Source organism: Brassica napus, chromosome A2 (genome assembly GCF_020379485.1).
Source record: "Brassica napus cultivar Da-Ae chromosome A2, Da-Ae, whole genome shotgun sequence".
Lineage (NCBI taxonomy): Eukaryota > Viridiplantae > Streptophyta > Magnoliopsida > Brassicales > Brassicaceae > Brassica > Brassica napus.
The window spans coordinates 24,007,108-24,028,651 of NC_063435.1; the positions used below are offsets into that span (position 1 = coordinate 24,007,108).

General features: G+C 33.3%; 4 protein-coding genes and 1 long non-coding RNA gene across 22 annotated transcripts; 4 read left to right on the top strand and 1 right to left on the bottom strand.

The window, feature by feature from the left end:
• The first annotated feature begins 241 nt into the window (after positions 1-241).
• LOC106396310 lies at positions 242-5,398 on the top strand. 15 transcript variants are annotated; one of them, XR_007317836.1, is made up of 7 exons: positions 487-953; positions 1,490-1,565; positions 1,759-2,037; positions 2,121-2,209; positions 2,356-2,577; positions 2,646-4,584; positions 4,962-5,398. XR_007317836.1 is itself a non-coding variant. In XM_048744070.1 (5 exons), exons 1-5 carry the CDS (start codon positions 896-898, stop codon positions 2,357-2,359), a joined length of 294 nt encoding a protein of 97 aa, XP_048600027.1. In that variant the 5' UTR covers positions 242-895; the 3' UTR covers positions 2,360-3,287. The 15 variants fall into 15 exon arrangements, 3 of the variants coding, with proteins under 3 accessions (XP_048600027.1, XP_048600018.1, XP_048600026.1); XR_007317837.1 differs by having other exon boundaries at positions 491-953; positions 2,664-4,584; XR_007317839.1 differs by having other exon boundaries at positions 464-953; positions 1,490-1,557; positions 1,759-1,825; positions 2,356-4,584.
• Positions 5,399-6,902: 1,504 nt separating this feature from the next.
• LOC106396374 (F-box protein At1g11270-like) lies at positions 6,903-8,614 on the top strand. 3 transcript variants are annotated; one of them, XM_048744048.1, is made up of 2 exons: positions 6,903-7,108; positions 7,242-8,614. In XM_048744048.1, the coding sequence occupies exon 2, from the start codon at positions 7,300-7,302 to the stop codon at positions 8,449-8,451; it is 1,152 nt and encodes a 383-aa protein (XP_048600005.1). In that variant the 5' UTR covers positions 6,903-7,108; positions 7,242-7,299; the 3' UTR covers positions 8,452-8,614. The 3 variants fall into 3 exon arrangements, with proteins under 3 accessions (XP_048600005.1, XP_048600014.1, XP_048600010.1); XM_048744057.1 differs by having other exon boundaries at positions 6,946-7,108; positions 7,268-8,614; XM_048744053.1 differs by having other exon boundaries at positions 6,949-7,108; positions 7,208-8,614.
• A 5,654-nt stretch (positions 8,615-14,268) lies between these two features.
• Positions 14,269-17,331, bottom strand: LOC106396398. Of its 2 annotated transcripts, none has more exons than XR_007317841.1 (8): positions 17,317-17,331; positions 17,219-17,242; positions 16,820-17,080; positions 16,636-16,723; positions 15,848-15,995; positions 15,513-15,700; positions 14,706-15,443; positions 14,269-14,628 (listed from the first exon to the last, which is right to left on the bottom strand). It is a non-coding gene; the product is annotated as an uncharacterized LOC106396398 (long non-coding RNA). The 2 variants fall into 2 exon arrangements; XR_007317840.1 differs by having other exon boundaries at positions 17,219-17,245.
• Positions 17,332-17,562: 231 nt separating this feature from the next.
• Positions 17,563-18,030, top strand: LOC125585019 (probable inactive poly [ADP-ribose] polymerase SRO2). The gene has a single exon (XM_048753318.1). The coding sequence runs from the start codon at positions 17,563-17,565 to the stop codon at positions 18,028-18,030; it is 468 nt and encodes a 155-aa protein (XP_048609275.1).
• A 1,515-nt stretch (positions 18,031-19,545) lies between these two features.
• LOC106396383 (probable inactive poly [ADP-ribose] polymerase SRO2) lies at positions 19,546-20,013 on the top strand. The gene has a single exon (XM_048753322.1). The coding sequence runs from the start codon at positions 19,546-19,548 to the stop codon at positions 20,011-20,013; it is 468 nt and encodes a 155-aa protein (XP_048609279.1).
• The last annotated feature ends 1,531 nt before the right edge of the window (positions 20,014-21,544 follow it).

Genomic DNA, 21,544 nt, shown 5'->3' on the forward strand with positions numbered 1-21,544 from the left:
ATTTCATTTTTTCACTCCAAATATAGAGTGAAAAAGTGAAATCCCTCTATTTTCTCCTCTATAATAGAGTAACTCTATTATAGAGTAAACCATTGGAGCAAAACTTACTCTATAATAGATTTACTCTATTTTTGTGGGAATTATAGAGAAAAAAATAAGTATGGATTGGAGATGCCCTAAATGCTTGGTTGGGGCCAAAGCCCAAAAGTGAACTTATTTATTTATTTATTAAAAGTTTCTAATATATTAATTTAGGGTTTTATTTGAATTCTACCATAGCATATTTTAAACCTATTAAACATGTTGTGACTATAAAGACACGCTACTTATACTATCTTAATCCCACTATATAAAAGGGACTAATTTTAGATGTTATAAAGGATGCCACATAGGCCAAATATTCACAGCCATTCATTCTGCCACGTCACTGGCAACCCAGACCACCCAAATCGTAATTGCAGCCCAGCCCGTTAACCGGTTTCGCTCACGAAATTGCTGTCTCCGTCTTTTTGCTGTTGGGCCAGATTAAAAAAATTTCCAGCCCATCTCATTACCCGTTAACGAAGGCTGAAGCATTCTCATCCTCGCAGTTATCCAAGACCTATTACTGTAACAATCAAAAGGCATTCCAGCTCTTCAATTCCCCTCATAGGAGTAATATGCATTTCAGAGGCTTTTCCCTCTTGACCCATACCCAAAAGAGAAGCTGAAATAACCCCGATGATATCATGGCAAAGAATTTCTAGATATTCCGCAACGGCGCAGTCATCAACGGCTCCGGCTATTCTCTTTCTTAACGACATTCTTCCCGGAGGCGAGCTGAAGAAGACCGAATCTGGAAGTCCTCCTAATTGGTCCTGAGATACTGTTGATAAGAAGAGGAAGATAGAAGCTGATGCTGATGATTCATAGAAAAGAACGATCAGATTCGACGCTACAAGCTTTTCTCTCAGGTACCTTTTTAACTTTCCTTTTTGCTTTTAGTTATTTGATTAAGATAATTTTGTCCCATTGAATAAACATTTGAATCATTGACTGAAAAAAAAAAGAAAACGCTTCTGTATAGTGATTGTTTTCTGATGAGTGTTTTGATTTGGTGAAATCCGCCTGGTATGATCTGTTCATGAACTAAAGAAAAAAAAAAGAGCTGCTCGTCGTTTGTCAATTCTTACAATGGTCTTAGCAAAAGAAAGTTCCAGTTCATTGTGGGGTTGCATGATTAAGAAAAAAGTATATGAAAATGATTCCTTGAAAGTTTAAGTCATGTATTAAAAAGTTGAAGCCTTTGATGTGCTGATGGGATCCTTTAGTTGCTGGATGTTAATTTTAGAAAACAACTCGCCTATGTTTTGGTTTCTATATCGTGATCGGAAGTATTTGATGCAAAATTTGTGTTTCAGTAAGCGAGCCACACGATAGTTTAATCTGGTTCTGTGATGCAGCTCTGATTGTGAACCATTTGTGATGAAATTCCTTATTTTGTTCTCAGCTTGGGAGTTGGAAGCTGCTATGGACTTTGTACGTCATGAGAGCTCCATTCTTCATCATGTACACAAGGTGGGTGGGTAAGTTAATATGTATATCTTTGTTATTCTACGGTTTCAGTCATGTTTTGCTTTCATAATGGGAAAAGAAAAATAAATCATTGATTTTCCTAGCAGTTCCTTGATCTCGACTGAAAAATTATAATAACAAAAAAAAACCTTTATGTCTGTTTGTGATCTTCTAACGACTTGACCCTCATCTATGGTTGTGCAGAATTCCGTTATTCATGGGTTTATCCCTGCTGCTCATGCCAATCAGTACGGTGCTTCTCTACGAACCGGTACGATCTTCAAAGTTGATCGGTTTGAAGTCGGGCAATGCACCAATATATACAAGATTACGGATTATCCTTTTGTTATTCGTTACATCCCCACAACCACTGTTGATGAAGTCCTCACCGCTGCCCCTGTCATTAACCTTCATAAGTTCATGCTGAGAAAGTTCGACCACCTCCAAGCTTTCGCAAACACTAACTTAGAACTTCCGGCATTGGTTCATATTTTGCTTCACAAGTCTACAAAAAACAATCCCCTACATTTATATACGCGTCTGAGATTTTTTTTTATTTTTTGTAGATGTTGTATGCCAAATACGGTGTCCAAGGTTCCGCTCTTAACAACGTCACTGCAACTACTCCAGCTGTGGTCTGTTTTCTCATTGACCCGTAAGCCCTCATCAAACATTTTGTACCTTTGATTTTCACTTATTCCGTTATTCTTCATATTTTTTAAAAAATTAAACAAATTTTGACTTGAATATATATTTATGCTAAATCTGCTGCTCAAAATATAGTCTCTTACTCTTTTTCAGGTAACCTCTATCTGAACTTCCCTCATGACCAAGTTCTACGTTGACACCACCATCCCCACCATTGAAACATTCACCGAGAGGTCCGTTTAGCATTAAAAACAACACCTAGCTTGGCTGCAGCGAGAGAGGTTTTTACACGTGTTGAAACCATGGGGCATTAAAAAGAAAGAACGTGTGACAATTGGTCATCTTCATACCTACATGTCCAGCTCCAACAAGCAGGTCAGTATAGCTCTATAATATTTTTTTTTTAAACTTCTCCATGTAAAACTAAGGTCAGTCATTGATAGACTTTAGAAATTCATAAGTGTGGGAATCGTAGCTCAAATGGAAAGCAAGGAAGTTGTGGAGATGGCTTGGGGGATGTGTAATAACCAACCTTTTCTATGGGTCGTTCGACCAGCCTCGATACTTGGATCAGACGGGATAGAGACATTGCCAAATGAAGTCAGTACAATTGTCTCAGAAAGAAGATATATTGTGAAACGTGACAGCAAATAGAAGTACTAAGACATCCTGCAATGGGAGGCTTCTGGAGCCACTGTGGATGAAACTCAACACTCAAGAGCAATGTGAAAAAATTTCCACTGATTTGTAGGCCTTTCCAAAGAGATATCGTACATAGTAAGTGTTTGGGAAACAGGGACTCAGCTGGAAGGTGAAGTTGAAAAAGGAAAGGTGAGAGAGCTGTGAAGAGGTTGATTGTGAATAAAGAAGGTGCATAGATGAAGAAAGCCTCTTTGGCAAGTGGAGGCTCCTCATATAATTCTTTTGATGAGTTCGATAAATACTTGAAAACAAAGTAAAGATGCTGAACTTAATGTATTTATTACTAAAGACCATTGATCATATTGAATTATATGGATCAATAAAATCCAGTGAGCACTATTTTTCTTTGGAAATAAAAAGCAGTACGCTCTTATATGTTTTTAGTTTCTGAATACAAATTTGTGAGTTTCTACGAAATAAATCCGCAGCAACAATACAAAAAAATAATTACCCTCTCTCTGCAATCACATCACCGATCTGAGTTCCCGACCAACTATATAAACAAAAAAAATGTAACATGTTATATTTAGCATATCACCCGGCGCTTGCGCGGGGGGCTCAGCCACTAGTATATTTAACATGTTTAAATAATTCCCTAACAAAAACTTAAATATATTTACATAAGCTCCAAGAAGCTATTCATCAGATTTCATCGCCTCACAGTACCTTCATGTTTGTTACAGGTGCATCGAATTGGGTCCGGCCTCCCGGGTATGGATCTCAGACTCATCGGATCGCTCAGCTCGTGGCCAAGTTTCCATAGAGAGCACTGTCTCGCTTGACCAATTTTTCTTAGGTAAATCTTGGATCTGTTGTTGGTAATTTTTCATTCATACTTTTTTTTTTCTCTTAGCAAAATCTATTTTATCGCCGTCTCATTCCTTTGTAACACAAAAAATGGAAGGCTTGAGGCGTTGTTTAACCTACGGGTACCGGAAGTCTCAGACAACATGACTCACATCAGTTGATGACATTCAGAAACTTACAAAGTACTTAACATCGTGTAAAGTTTCGATTTTTCGATATGGGTTTCATCAGTTTGATTACTACTGTAATTTGAAGTTTTCAGTATAGTAGTTTAACTTCAGATTAGGATATTGTTTGCCTTCCACTTTTCAAGGGAAGTTGACTTAGGATATTTTATCTCTTGATTTATTGCGGGATTCAGCAGAGGCAGTGGCAACAGCATAGAGTCTTTGTGCCTCGAGATGAGACAATGAGAAATAATAGCATGATACTCTCCTTTTCAAAAACCACCATCATGAGTTCGGGACTTCATTAACACTTTACTTTTTTTTCTTTTATTTTTCTAATTTGTGGAGACACACCTGATGACTTCTGATTTGGTTATGGTTCTGTAGGTTCAAAACCTAGAATTTCACCAGTGTTCAATATCTAGCACGGAATACAATTAGATTCTTTAAAGATATGATTGAGTGGCTGTAGAGTGTACAAGAAACGCCTACATTATTGAATATGTAACAGGTATTACTCAATGTACGGACATGTGGAGAAATGTGATTGAGTTTGGATTTGAAATGGAGATCAATTCATCCAACGTTAACAGGTGTGGTGGAGTGTAACAGGTACCACTCAATGTGCAAACATTTGGAGAAACTAGCACAAGAGATTAGGAAAGGTGCTGCTTCTGTTGATGGTGTCGATCCCAAACTCTGGCAGGTCAGTCAGTGCTCTCTTAGTGGCTTTTTTATGAAGCATATCTGACAATTCTAGGCGACAATGAGACACAGAAACTGACCATGAAATCATTGAAACAGAATTGAAGTTGAAGTTAGAAACAAGTTCTTATGTCTGAATGAAACTATGAAAGAGGGAATACATTTCTATATTTTTATTTACTGGTGAATGTCTTTTATCTGCCACCATTCTTTAGGCTATGTGAATCTTTTGAGTGATTTAACACTTATTATCTCAGTGATGCATGTTTTCAGCTACCTTAAATTTAACTTGCATTCTCTCAAAGAAACAAGAAGACCGTGTTCCAAAAAAAAAACAAGAAGACATTCATACTGAAGCATAAAGTTTGTTCTTGACAGGTACTAGAGACGCTCCAAAAGATCTGCTCTCTAAACTGAGTGCACCGCCAAAGAGTGATGCTCCACTTATCACCCCCAGCGACCTTGCCGAGGCTGATGAATTTGTCTTTGGCTTCCCAACAAGGTTCAGTATGATGGCTGGTCAGTTCTAGGCATTCTTAGATGCAACTGGTGGCCTCTGGAGGACTCAACAACTTGCTGGTAAGCCAGCCGGAATCTTCTACAGCACCAGGTCTCAAGGTGGTGGTGAAGAAACCACTCCATACGTTTCTTTTCCAAACTAACACTTCATCAACGACACTTGCTTCGATTTTAACGTTTTGGATTGTTCACTTGTGTTGTCATTGTTTCTAGGGGTTTCTAACACATTTTTTTTTTTGTAATCTTTGTAAGCATGAGCCAAAAACTATATTTAGAACTAACTCTATTTTTTAAAATCTTGATCTCATGCCAGTTAAGCAAAACATAAGAATTTTTTGTCAATTTATTTATTTCTAAACATAAGAATCAAGATATATGTTTACAAACTACATGTTTGGTTGCTAATGACATTTATAGCATATGGGGTAAGTTGGTTTTTCGTCACTTTTAACTCATTTTAGTTATAGGATGAAGAACAAAAAAACAAATCCAGAAAGATCAAAGTTTAACTTATTTGTCTGAGCAAGATAATAACACTATCATACAAATTCTACTAACCCTTTTGTTGAGCCCGACAAAACATCAAAAAAATACAAAACCAAATATTGCCCATATAAGTGTGTAAATATTTTTTTTCAAACTATTGAAAATATAGATACCTAAATCAAAATCAAAAATTTCATATCACTATTCAGATTCACACGCTCAAACTGAACTTAAAAATTTATAGGGTTTCTCACATTGTTATTTGAACGGTTCCTATATTTTTTTGAACCGAAATCAGAAATCATAACATTTTAGTACCCGTTAAAACCATAATAATGAAGAACATGTTAATAAATAAAAAGAAATACTCTACGATAGCATTAAAAAAGTTTTTGTCACAAATATAGATTTTAATGATCAAAATGGCCAAAATGTTTCATTAAAGAGGTAAATATACACTTATACTCCTAGGATTAAATAATCCAAACCTTAAAATTTAGAGTTAAGGGGTAGAAATTTGAGATTAAATTTTAAAATTTTATAAAATTAAAATTTTGAAAAATAATTTCAAAAAGTATTGTCGGATTACAAAAAGAAAATTAAAAAAAAAAACATTTCAAAAAAATTATTATGAAAAAGCTCGAATTTGAAAACATATAATCTAAAACTATAAAAAAATAATTTTGTTGTATTTATATATCTAGGGTGCTAGGGTCTTTTTACCTATTAAATGAGACATTATGGTCATTTTCTTCATTGGGATCTATTTTATGATAAAAACTTAAAAAATGTATATTTATGAGAATTGCCCATAAATAAATTTATATCGATAGAAAATGATTCCATGGGTGCACTATTAATAAGAAAAGATAAAATTGGTGATGAATGTGAACTTTCACTGTGGCAGGGCTGGACAAAAAATCTAAACCCAAAAAAATGAACTGAATCCGATCCGAAAAAATAGAACCAAATCCGAATCGAAATTGGTGAAATATCCGAACGGGTTCAAAATTTTGATATCTAGAGAAATGGACCGAACCAAAATATTTTGGATATCCGAATATATTTGAATTAGATTTATATAATTGAATATATTATTATTAGCTATGGATTGATTAGCTTAAGTTGAGGTGAGTTATAACTAACCTAATAACCGAAGCATTATTAGTAATTTAAACTATAAATGTGTACCTTTTTTACAACGTTGCTAACACTGAAATTTTTATGTTTTTGTTTTAGAATATATAATAAGCTAACTGACTCTTGTATAGTTTATTAGTGTAGATGTATCGCCCTCCCCCATCCCACCTTTGACATGATAATATTTTATAAGAAAATAAATACTGGTGGACAAGTCCAAAAAGCCCAAGTAACACAGGCAAAGCCGAGAAGAAAATAAAAAGAAGACAAAGGAGTTGTGAAGAGGTGTCCCGATGAGAAGTCTTTCGTCTATCTGTGTGAGCGAGTAAAAGAGAGATATGGATGATTCCTGCCTGAGGATAAGAAAAAGGCTGCCTAAGGTAATATGTTTATTTATAGATTTGATGTTTTGATTCAGTTTAAATTCAAAGAAAAGGAAAAAAAAAGAGGAAAGGAAATTTTCCTTTTTTGTTTTCCAGATTCCTTAGCTGCTGTGTCTATTTATATCATCAGATCTGATGCTCAAATCGAATTATTAGAGACAGACGAGACGACGAGAGATACACAAAAGATGTTCCCGTTCAAAACAAGAAGAACATTGAAAAGACATCGCGAAGAATTGCTGCGTCTCCCAGAGGATGTTGTAGAGCTGATACTTGAGAGACTTCCGGTGAAATCACTGCTGAGATTCAGGACCGTGTCCAAGAAGCTGAAATCTGCAATCGATTCCCGACGTTTCCAGGAAAGACAACAGTTGATCCATATGTCACGAGGTCCAGACATCCTTTTCGTGTCCACTAATGTTTATGATGATGATGGTCGTCTCGTCAAAAGAGTTAATGATTTAGATGCTCGAAGATTTGCGTTTGGATCATCATCTGCTTATACGGTCCATGTGCCTACTAACTGGGGGGGCACTTCGGTCTGTCATAGTAATTGCGACGGTCTATTATGCCTCTACTCTATCTACAACCCGAGTGTCTGCGTCGTGATGAATCCCGCCACTAGATGGCGTCGAACTTTCCCTCTCTCCAACATTCAAAACCTCTTACTCCACAGGTTGTACAAAGGCACCCCAACTCCTAAGCTTGGTTTCGGTAAAGACAAACTCACCGGCACTTACAAGCCTGTTTTTCTAACCAACTCATCCAGTTTTGGCCTAGACAACGTCACCACTTGCGAAGTTTTTGATTTTACCACTCAACTCTGGAGGTACGTTCACCCTACTTCTCCCTTCACCACTAATCCTCACACCGATCCCGTTTATTTAGATGGCTCCCTTTACTGGCTCACCGATTGTGAACAAGAACCCAAGGTTTTGTCTTTTGATCTTCACACTGAAACTTTTCATGTCATCTGTGATGCTCCCTTTGCCCATGTTCTTGACCCTTGGTCCGTCACCATCTGCATCCTCGACAATCGCCTTTGCGTTTCCAAGAAAGCCTGGCCTACCCAAGACATATGGTCCTTCCAATATTCCAACAAGACATGGACTAAAATGTGTTCCATTGATCTCACCCAAACTTTTTCTTGGCTTGGGGATCCCGAGTGGTCTCTGGAACCTATTGCAATTCTTGACAAGCACAAGTTGCTACTCCAAGGTCGTGATTACCGTGGCGCCATCTTCATACTTGATCTCCTTACCAACTCTTATCACTTACTCGTCAAGCCTTCCTATTCCCCTATTTCCGTTTGTTATTCTCAATCTTTGTTTTCGGTTTAATTTTATTGTCTTGTGTAATTTCACATTTTAAAAAGTTTATCTTCTATGCTTTTATCCTCCATCATTCCAAAATCTGGAAACTAGATTTTGTATCCTTCACAACTAATTATCAATTGTAGCGTGTGTTCCTAGAAGCTCCTTTAATTTTCATTACGATTTTACATATTAATAGTCTCTTAGTATAATATCTGATTCTTGACAACCAAAATAAAAAACAAGAAAAATCACTTTATCAAAAACATAATTAGGAATGTCGGATTAATCGTCCAGACATTTTCTAAACCAAAAGTAATTTTGCAACACAGGAAACACTAATTTATTGTTGGCTCCCAAAACAGATGCTATGAAGATTTTTAAAGACTGAATAATTGGATTTCTTTGCTTTATGTCCTGTTCGGGTTACCTACCTAAGTCAATGAAGAATTCATTCCAAATATGGATTTTTCATGTTTATATAAATCTGGATTTTTTTTTGAATATTTCTTCTTTTTTTTACATGTAATTCTTTTTCTAAAAAATCATTACTTACTGTATCTTAAGAGTTTAAAGATAAATCTCATTCTAAGATTTTTTTTATTAGTTCTATGATTTATAAGTAATAATTGAAATTATGTGTTTTAATGAACTAACCTAGATTTTTTTTTATTAGTTCTGCCACACTTCTAGTATCCTCCTTATCCCCACTTATCTCTATCTTTTTCCTTTGTATTATCTCCTCTTTCTTCTCAATTTGGTTAACCAATTCCCCATTATCATTAATTTCATCAAGCACCAAAATCTTGAAAGCGTCATAAGTTTTACATGACCATATTCAAGTGTTCTCTTTGTTGGACTTCTGCTAGTTTTGCCTGGAGTAACATCCGACCACCCTTCTACTATCTGTCCTTCTCCAATTTCCGCATTTAGCTACTATCTTCTCATCTTCTACATTCTCCATAGAACTAGAAGATGCATACTCTGAACCCTTAACCTCCTCTACAATCTTCTTATCTTTCCCATATGTTTTCAGCTCCATATTCTTTTGTATCTAGTCTGACATTCCAACTTAATTTTTATTCATTACACATGATTTCTCAACATGTCCCCAGTTTTTACAAGTATGACATCTTCGAGGAAGCCACAGATAAATGAATTCAACCAATGGCGATTTGCCATTCTTAGAGAAGTTTATCTTCGTGGGCAATTCTTTTGACAAATTCGCATTCACAAATATCTTGGCAACTTTGAAGTTAGAACAAGAAGCAGTTTCAGGATGTAATCGCACTGGGAATCCAACTGCGCTAGCTTTTGATGAAACTTAAGCCTTCCCACAAGAACATGTGAATGGACACATTCTGGAGATGAACCCATAATGGAATGGACTTGACTTCCAGGGAATGGACTTGACTTCCGGCTTCTCCTTTAGCTCATCTGGTGTTCATTTAGTAACAACCAATGGAATGTTTCTAATGTTCCACATTCCTCTTCTAAGAATCCTAGCTCTCATCATCGGATTAGAGACTCTAAATTTCATTGTTGTAGAATCCACTTCATAAACTTCTGCCCTTTGGGTACTCTCCCCTTGAGACCAAATCTTATTTACAATGGACCCTTGCAATGTGTGGAGCCAAATCAAGAAATTTCCCAATCCTCCCATAGAGGGTTTGCATTCTATATAACAGCATCTGGGATCTCTACAACCTTTTGACCCTCCTTCTCAGTGATATCAATCTCGTACTTCTTCAACATCTTCTTCTCCTTTGCAACTTCTACCCATGATGATTCCTTCAATGGTCCTTTGTGCTTCACTTGATCTGAGTTTGTTTTAATCTCAGATCGACCTTGTTTTGTTGGATCCTCCCAAAAACTACTTCCCCTTGATCCATCGCAGATCCATCTTGCCTCTCAGATCTACCATGTTTCTCAGATTCACTATTTTCTCAGATCCATTTTGTTCCTCTAAATCCTTCACTACAACTGCTTCACCTTGGTTCATACTAGTATTGCGTGCATCCTGATCATCCCTAACCCCCATCAGAGAGCTAGGTAAGTCCGGAGGATCCACCGTATCTATCTCAAAACCCTTAGTCACTAGTCGTCTTTTCGCCTTTCTCAAAACGGTGTGTTTAATCTTTCGTGGTCGTCGGCTACCATATATTGAGTTGTGATATATATATCTAATATTTAATTTTGAAAAGATTCTGTTATGTTACTTGGATATATAATATAAATTAGTTTGGGATTTTAACCAAGATTACTTTGTATTAAATATAATATATCACTTAATAAAGTTAGGGTTCAAATCAAAATATATCTCTAAATTTAGATAATTTGAAGAAACTTTAAAATACATATATATAGATGATTTCGTTTGTTTTTGTAGCTACATATTTCTATTCTGATGAAAAATGAGTATCATGAAAACTGTAATTAAATATAATATTATTTCATTATAACCAACTATAAATTAGCTATTTAAAACAAGCAAATACATATTAATACATTAAGCCATATATTCTTTAAAGACATTATTTTAAGATTATTTATTTTTTACTTATTTAATAAAATGTAAAAAATAGTATATATTTAAATTGATGTCTCATCAGTTAAATCATTAAAAACATGATAAATAATTAAAATTATCTAAAATTACGAAGAGCATAAAAATAAAAATAAGCAAAATAATCGTGTAAATTTTAATTTATGACTCATCAGTTAAAATTATTTAAAATATGACAAATAAGCAAAATTGCGTAAAATTATGAAAAATATGACACATAAGAAAATTTCACTTTTCAAATAATAGTATACTAGGTGTTTTGCCCGCACATGCGGGCATAATTATTTTTATAGATATTTATTAATAAATATACTATTAAATTTAATGATCAAAATTGTGAAGTCAAACATTAAATTTATAATATTTTTATGAATCTTTTAATTAATTTTTAATTTTTAAATTTTATTAATTTAAAAAATTATTTTTCGATAACAATATCAATATCTTATATTTTAAAATAGGTTATTATCTTTAAACAATTTTTATTATATTAATTGATATTCAATTATATAATTAAAGGAAATATATATAACTGCTAATACAAAGTGATGTTATTAAACCAAATTATTGAAATTACCAAAATCTACAAAATCTCAAAATAAATCAAAAGCAAAACAAATTTTCAACCTAACCCAAGTTCACATATTACATCAATCATAGTAAATAAAATGATTGAATTGTATAATTATATTCTGAAGCATCTCCCATAATAACTGAATACACACTCAAACATGTTAACAAATAAAACATTAATATATAATGTGTAAGATAAGAACCTTTGTTATCTATATTATTTCATTATAACCAACTATAAATTAGCTATTTAAAACAAGCAAATACATATTAATACATTAAGCCATATATTCTTTAAAGACATTATTTTAAGATTATTTATTTTTTACTTATTTAATAAAATGTAAAAAATAGTATATATTTAAATTGATGTCTCATCAAATAAATCATTAAAAACATGATAAATAATTAAAATTATCTAAAATTACGAAGAGCATGAAAAATAAAAATAAGCAAAATAATCGTGTAAATTTTAATTTATGACTCATCAGTTAAAATTATTTAAAATATGACAAATAAGCAAAATTGCCTAAAATTATGAAAAATATGACACATAAGAAAATTTCACTTTTCAAATAATAGTATACTAGGTGTTTTGCCCGCACATGCGGGCATAATTATTTTTATAGATATTTATTAATAAATATACTATTAAATTTAATGATCAAAATTTTGAAGTCAAACATTAAATTTATAATATTTTTATGAATCTTTTAATTAATTTTTAATTTTTAAATTTTATTAATTTAAAAAATTATTTTTCGATAACAATATCAATATCTTATATTTTAAAATAGGTTATTATCTTTAAACAATTTTTATTATATTAATTGATATTCAATTATATAATTAAAGGAAATATATATAACTGCTAATACAAAGTGATGTTATTAAACCAAATTATTGAAATTACCAAAATCTACAAAATCTCAAAATAAATCAAAAGCAAAAAAAATGTTCAACCTAACCCAAGTTCACATATTACATCAATCATAGTAAATAAAATGATTGAATTGTATAATTATATTCTGAAGCATCTCCCATAATAACTGAATACACACTCAAACATGTTAACAAATAAAACATTAATATATAATGTGTAAGATAAGAACCTTTGTTATCTATTTTTATATTCAACTAGGTCGTTTTCCGCGCTACACGCGGATAATTGGATTTTAAATTTTACGCACTTTAAAATCTAACATCTACACTACTAAAAGAGAATGATTCCCAAAAAAAATCTACTTCAGAAAAGATTGTTGGACTTATTCAATAGAAACTTAGTGTCTTATTTTATACTTATCTTAATTAATCAAAGTTCTCAGTATTAGTAAAAGAGAACAGCTCAACTGCCTATCGTTAAATCACCGATATCGTTGCATCTAACATAGCCTTTTAGGCTTTTACACATCTTAATATTTTGAATGCATTATTATTCACTTCATTAAGTAAGGAAACAGTAAAAAAAATTAATAATATGCAATGCACATATTTTTGACCTTATATAACTGACAAAACATAAAAAATCAAAACGCTACCGGTCGTGATTAAATTATTGGTATGGTATTCATGTATTTTTAAAATCTATGTATGAACAAACCAAATATTTTTTACCTGAAAAATCAGAATCGAAGCAAAACAAAATTGGACTAAAACTTTTTTGGGATATTAGCCGGTTCCCAACTTTACTACCATACCAAAACCTAAATATCGAATAATTGAGGTTTTCATTTTAAATATCGGATAATTCGGTTTATTCAAATAATTCAGGTAATTTGGTTTATAAATAGTAGTTTTAGGGTATTTGATTATTTAGAAACTAAATATAGTTATTAGTTTTAGTGTATATAAGTTGTATTTAAAAATGCATGTACCTATTTGGTTTTCGGTTCGTTTTCAGTTTTTTTTTGCTCCAGATATATAGAATATGATCGGTTTTATTTATAAATTTCATTTCAATTTTGGTCTAGTGTATTTCAGTTTGATATGTTTCGGTTCACAGTTCCATAAAAATGTGCCTAGACCTATACACTATTTTATATAGAAATTCATTTAAAATAGTTTGTTTAATTTTAAAAAATGCTCGCTTTTTAAGCGCGGATCAAAATCTAGTATGTATTAAGGAGGCTGATAAGTGCTGATTTTGGTTGTTTAAAGTTGCATGTAAATTGATTTTGGTTTTTCTAAATTATTATAAGATTGTGTTTTATAGTTTTCCAACATACCAAAACTAAGTTTAGAATACATAGCCAGTTTAAAATGTTGTTTTTAGTTAGGTTTCTTAAAGATCATTCTCTAAATTGTATTTGCATTATTTTGATCATGCATTAAACTTGACTCTTATCCTGCTTCATAAGTCTTTTATGATTTTTATTATAGTGACAAAGTAAAACTGTATTATCTATGATAAAGCGAGCATTATCTTCCATGTATATAATATATTATATTTTAAAGTTATTTGTGTCTTCTTTATATATAATGAATAATATTTGTCATCACGATAATTTTATATATCTAATTACTTATGATTTAAAACAGCTCTCTGAACATAAATGATGATTGGTTTGCATAGTGAAAACTTTACAACCGTTGACCTATAATATAACTATGTAAAATGGAAATTATGTCAGGAATTTAAAAGTTGTGTTTTGCTTGTATATATGTTTTAAAGCAGATGAACTATTAACTTTGTTGTAGTTTCTGGATTGTGAATAATAATTCCTTGCATCTTTCAAACTACACTTGCTTTAGCTTACATGATTAATTAAAAACTTTCATGTAGCCACTAAATTACGAAAAAGATCACTGCACAAGTCTGAGCAACAAAGACTTTAGCTCCGGCTGCTCCTAGAGAGATAGGAGTGTGACCCACAACTGTAGAAAACCTTCAGCTATTGTTATCTACACGATCTTCCTAATACTATGTTAGTGCTTTTTATTCCACTTTTAATCCCACTTTTAGGCACGACAATCTCTAGATGGGCCACCTTAATTCCCTTTGCCACCACCAGCTTGGCCTCTGCCTTAAGTAACCACCTCTCACAACGTCTCCATGTTGGTTTTGGCTGCCACGTAGTCTGATATAATTAGATGATAAAAACCACGTTGATACGAAAACAGGAGCTCAATCAATAACACTTACATTGGTATGCTTCTTACATAAGGAGCTGCATCACCTCCTAGTCTTCTCACATAAGGAACTTGCAGTGCATAGATGCGATAGTGACAAATTCGTTGGCTCATGGAACCAAATCATAGCTTCCATCACTTCTTTGACCACCACCATTCCTTCCCCGTATCTCATCCTCGACAGGGAGATGCGGAAACGCTGCTGCTGACTGTGCGGTAGAAGGATTGATGAGCCATGCGTTTGCTCCAAACCAATGTGTACCATTCCCAAACTGCACAGATTAAATGCTCAGAAACTATACACAATCCACACTGCACATAATCCTTTCAAATAAGGTCCAAAACCTTAAGTATTATCACCAGAAAGTTAGAAATACCAAGTGCAAAAGTGTGATTAAATTTTTTGTGCATAATCAATTATGAACACAGGAATAATTATACAATTAAAATAAATCTGCTATCACCTAACAACAAAGACCATGTCATATTTGTCCTTCTGAGAGAGAGTCGTTCCAGATTTTGATCTGAATGGAAGTACAAACTTGATAGCAGCTATCTATTATGAAAGAAGTGGAGATGTGATAGCAGCTATCTATAAGGAACACTTGCACAGATCTCTCCACCATATGGTAAAAAAAAAAACATTCCTTTTTTATTTATTTTTTTTATAAAAAAATGAAGAAGGGACCTGAACGAAGCTTCCTTGGAACAGAGGCATGAGGATGCACAACACCATTACTCTACTTCAAACCTGAATAGATATAGATAGAGAGTGAATGTGTAAGAAGGTTTAGTGTTCCTTAATGAGGAAGAAAGTTACCTTTTTTAGAAGCTTAGAAGATTTCATCTTCTTCTTCTTTAGAGAGACATGTTCGTTTTCTAAATCTGAAGAAGGGAAGTCGTAGCACATCATCATCTCTTGCTTCTTACGATTCATTCTCTCATCATCATCAGCTAAACTCAGTTTCTTCAACGTTCCTTTCTTGTGTTTTGCGGAAACCACAGATCCTAATAATCCACAGAGCAAACGAAACGACGATTGAGTCTAATATAAAACGACAAAAGCAAAGGAGACAACTTTGGGAATTTTTTATATTTATTTATTTGTTGGTTTGTGAGAATTGTGAAATGAAAAAAGTTTGTTTGGAATTTTACCAGATGATTTTTTCTTGGAAGATCGATTGGCTCCTCCTCCACGTCTCATATCTCGACGACCCATTTCTATTTTCTTAAAGATTTACTCTCGTCTTCACCACTCAAGAGAAGAGAAAAAAATGAGACCTCTCACTTCACTTCAAAATCTCTGCCCAAACAAAAAGAAAAAAAGTCACACACTTTGGTTAGGAAAAAAAATTAAAAAAGAGAGAAAGGTAAAAAAGACGAGAAAGAAAAGTTGGTTTCTCGTGTTTCGAAGAATCAGGTTCTCTTCGTGTTAAAGAGAAACAAAAAAGCAGATTTTTAGGATGATCTTTTTCTTTTTTCTTTTTTACATTACAACCCGTGAAGAACCTCGCTTGCAAAGAACAGTGTAGATCGTTGAAAGTTCTGAAAAGTAACTAAAAATGGATATTTTTCAAATAGTGAAGAAAGAAAGAAAGAAACTTCATTAATGGAAGAGGAGAAGGTCACTGTTCTTCAAATCTAATCAAACAACATTGATATCTGTTACTGACACAAAAGAAAGAAAGATAAAACGTATACAAATTGTACTCATTCAAAGTTTTATCAAAAACACACATTCGAAGCAGCTATCTATAAGGAACTTGATAGCAGCTATCTATAAGGAACACTTATAGATACACCATGATTCACCAGAAATGCATAATGATCAATGCCCTATCACAATACTTCGTTGGATTTCTCAGCCATTTTTAGATCTATCCAAAAATTGAAACCTATTTTTTTTTAACGTTTTAGACAGCTGAAAACAGAAGCACACGTACCTATAGGAATGAAGGTGAATCTGGAATTCCTATTTTAATTGTCTTCAGCGATTCTCTCATGTCCTCTTCCAATAAAACATCTTATACCCTGCACATAAAAGGATTTTTAAATCGCAAAATTTTCCTAATTAAAATTTGAACAGAACAGAAAAGCTAAGTACAATATGGTTATTGTATGAAGCACCTTCTGGTTATTGTATGAAGCACCTTTAACCTTACCATATTAGGTTTCACCAGGCTAACCAAGTGCTCACATTCTTCATTTTTCTTTCAAATTTACAGAGGCAGAGTAAGCCTCAGACCATAACGTGGCGGTGGAGAGTTAAGTGGATTGGGAGAAGCCATTGTAGATCTGTAGGTCGTGGAGCCAGTTTTGGTTGAGAAGAGGGGTGGTTCAGTTGTGAAAAGGGTTGGTTTATAACAGTCGCTGAGATGAGGCTGAAATCTAACCAAAATGATTTAACCAAAATGATCTTCTCAGTTGATTCTGCAAATCAATAAGCCCAGATGATAATGGAGGAAGAAAATAAAAGTGTTACATGAAATCATCTACACATGTTGTTTTCGAAAACACATATCTTACCTCGGTGATACATGTTGCCTCCCACTGCTAAGCCAAAATGACAACAATTTCATCATCTTGATCACCAATTCAAAACAATAAAAAAATCTACAGCATACCCAAAAGTATTCTGCTAGTGAAGAAAGAGAGTGACCTTAGGACCATCAGAATTGGTGAACCGATGAGTAGTTCCGTTAGACAACACAACGTCCTGTGACCTGAGAAAATTGTAGACATGTCACCGGTTACTTCTTCTCCAATCTCTGCAACAAAGACACAAAAAACATAGCTGTTTAGAGAAACAAAATATTTTCCCAAGAAAAACTTCTCTCTCTCATTTTCTTGCACTTTCTTTTCACTTGGTGATGGCTGGGCAGGTTGAGATCGAACTCGATAACGGCGAAATTCTCGATCCCCTCTCCGATGATGCCTCCTCCTCGACCGACCCAACGATTCTTCTCCGCGAAGGGAACCAAGAGCACGACATCATCACCACGTGTTTCCTCTCCGGCTTAAGCGCCACTCTCGCTAACGCCACCACGATCATCACTATACATAAGAAATCTCCGAATGCGATCACCATGAGAGCCAAGTCTCTAGCCTTTCGCATCTTCACGGAGGCCATGGCGAGGAAGAACGGCGGAGATCCAAACTTCAAATACGGTTGGTACGCTGGCTACAGAGAACAGATCGAACGCATCGTCACATACGGATTCAGCAGCAGCGAGATGAGATCGATGATGATTCGTCTCATGGAATCGGACGAACTCTCTGCGTTTCAGACTAAATTAGGGATTAGGAGAGACACATGCGAATATGACCTGGCGATTTAAAGCTTCGTAATTGGCTGATTTAATTGTCCTACGTGGACAGCCTCTCTACTCCTCATATATCCCTTTTAATATAGACGAGAAAGAGAAACAAAAAAGCAGATTTTTCGGATGATCTTTTTCTTTTTTCTTTTTTACATTACAACCCGTGAAGAACCTCGCTTGCAAAGAACAGTGTAGATCGTTGAAAGTTCTGAAAAGTAACTAAAAATGGATATTTTTCAAATAGTGAAGAAAGAAAGAAAGAAACTTCATTAATGGAAGAGGAGAAGGTCACTGTTCTTCAAATCTAATCAAACAACATTGATATCTGTTACTGACACAAAAGAAAGAAAGATAAAACGTATACAAATTGTACTCATTCAAAGTTTTATCAAAAACACACATTCGAAGCAGCTATCTATAAGGAACTTGATAGCAGCTATCTATAAGGAACACTTATAGATACACCATGATTCACCAGAAATGCATAATGATCAATGCCCTATCACAATACTTCGTTGGATTTCTCAGCCATTTTTAGATCTATCCAAAAATTGAAACCTATTTTTTTTTAACGTTTTAGACAGCTGAAAACAGAAGCACACGTACCTATAGGAATGAAGGTGAATCTGGAATTCCTATTTTAATTGTCTTCAGCGATTCTCTCATGTCCTCTTCCAATAAAACATCTTATACCCTGCACATAAAAGGATTTTTAAATCGCAAAATTTTCCTAATTAAAATTTGAACAGAACAGAAAAGCTAAGTACAATATGGTTATTGTATGAAGCACCTTCTGGTTATTGTATGAAGCACCTTTAACCTTACCATATTAGGTTTCACCAGGCTAACCAAGTGCTCACATTCTTCATTTTTCTTTCAAATTTACAGAGGCAGAGTAAGCCTCAGACCATAACGTGGCGGTGGAGAGTTAAGTGGATTGGGAGAAGCCATTGTAGATCTGTAGGTCGTGGAGCCAGTTTTGGTTGAGAAGAGGGGTGGTTCAGTTGTGAAAAGGGTTGGTTTATAACAGTCGCTGAGATGAGGCTGAAATCTAACCAAAATGATTTAACCAAAATGATCTTCTCAGTTGATTCTGCAAATCAATAAGCCCAGATGATAATGGAGGAAGAAAATAAAAGTGTTACATGAAATCATCTACACATGTTGTTTTCGAAAACACATATCTTACCTCGGTGATACATGTTGCCTCCCACTGCTAAGCCAAAATGACAACAATTTCATCATCTTGATCACCAATTCAAAACAATAAAAAAATCTACAGCATACCCAAAAGTATTCTGCTAGTGAAGAAAGAGAGTGACCTTAGGACCATCAGAATTGGTGAACCGATGAGTAGTTCCGTTAGACAACACAACGTCCTGTGACCTGAGAAAATTGTAGACATGTCACCGGTTACTTCTTCTCCAATCTCTGCAACAAAGACACAAAAAACATAGCTGTTTAGAGAAACAAAATATTTTCCCAAGAAAAACTTCTCTCTCTCATTTTCTTGCACTTTCTTTTCACTTGGTGATGGCTGGGCAGGTTGAGATCGAACTCGATAACGGCGAAATTCTCGATCCCCTCTCCGATGATGCCTCCTCCTCGACCGACCCAACGATTCTTCTCCGCGAAGGGAACCAAGAGCACGACATCATCACCACGTGTTTCCTCTCCGGCTTAAGCGCCACTCTCGCTAACGCCACCACGATCATCACTATACATAAGAAATCTCCGAATGCGATCACCATGAGAGCCAAGTCTCTAGCCTTTCGCATCTTCACGGAGGCCATGGCGAGGAAGAACGGCGGAGATCCAAACTTCAAATACGGTTGGTACGCTGGCTACAGAGAACAGATCGAACGCATCGTCACATACGGATTCAGCAGCAGCGAGATGAGATCGATGATGATTCGTCTCATGGAATCGGACGAACTCTCTGCGTTTCAGACTAAATTAGGGATTAGGAGAGACACATGCGAATATGACCTGGCGATTTAAAGCTTCGTAATTGGCTGATTTAATTGTCCTACGTGGACAGCCTCTCTACTCCTCATATATCCCTTTTAATATAGTATAGATTCTAAATGCTATAATAGAATGAAAAATATGGTATAGCCAATGTCTATTTTTCATTTAAAATAGAAACATGCTATTTTCTTCTAAATATAGTCTTAAATTGTATTTTTAGTATAAAAACATATTTTTTATTTTCAAAATGATCTTTTAACTTTCAAACTTTAATATTTATAACTAAAATAAATAATTTGGAAAATACAGTTTTTTTATAAAAATAGAATCACATTTTTCTTTACATAATAGTCTTTTTAATAAATTGTAATTTAAACAAAATTACAATTCTCTGAAATTCTTGAAAAACATAAAAGTAAGTAGCGTTAATTTTAAATTAATATTTTGAAAATATTATCTTTTGGAGACAGATATTTTGAAAATATTTTAAAAAGATAATTCCATTCCCAATAAAAAATATTTAGAAAAATCACTAATAGCAAACAAATTTATTTTTATTACTTATATACCTCTTTTTAGTATTTTAATACTAAGATAAATTTAATAATTTAGAAAAAAATATTCCATGACATATTACGCTTACAAACAAATATAAATCAATTTTGATATTTTTTATAAACCTATTTTTAATATTTTAGTATAATGATAAATCTAATTATTATATGTATATATATACCACTAATTATAAAAATTAGTGAATAAGAAAAAAAAATGTAGATAAACACAAAATAAATACATGAAATTATCTTTTCTTTTTTTCAAAAACGTTTTTCATTTATTGTTTTGAGATAATTTTTATAATATAAATTTGTAATCAGATAAATAATGAATTATATTTTAATTATAGTTTAATTAAAATTATTTATTAAAACTAATGAGTCAGCCCTAAAATCATGGAGAATGTGACAAATAAGCAAATTCACTTCTCAAATAATAGTATAGATATATATATATATATGTATATGTGTGTGTGTGTGTGTGGAAGCAAATACATAGAATTTCTTTCATAAAAACACGTTTTTATAAGAATATCTAAAAGTTTGGTTAGTTTAAAAATAATATAAAACTAAAATATTATTTGTTTTATTTGATAACTACAGTTTTTAAATAGTATTATAAATATAAGAAATCTAATATGATGATGTCTATGGAAGCAAATACACACTAAAGATCTTTTATAAAAGCATGTTTGATAAAAGCTTATCTAAAACTTTGGTTAGGCTAAGAATAATAGAATAACAAGTTATAATACATTAATTTAATTATTTATCATGGGTAATATATTATTAAAGATATCAATGATTTTAGCCGTTTTTAACTTTTAACATAATCTAATAAATAATTTTAGTTATTCATTAAGTAACAATGACTAAAAACATTCCAACTTTTAACCTTCAGAGACAAAAAATTACTTTGTAAATAATAATAATAATTTATAACTTATTTATTTTATTCAATCTATGATGTAATTCAACTACACAAATATCTAATTGTTTAATTA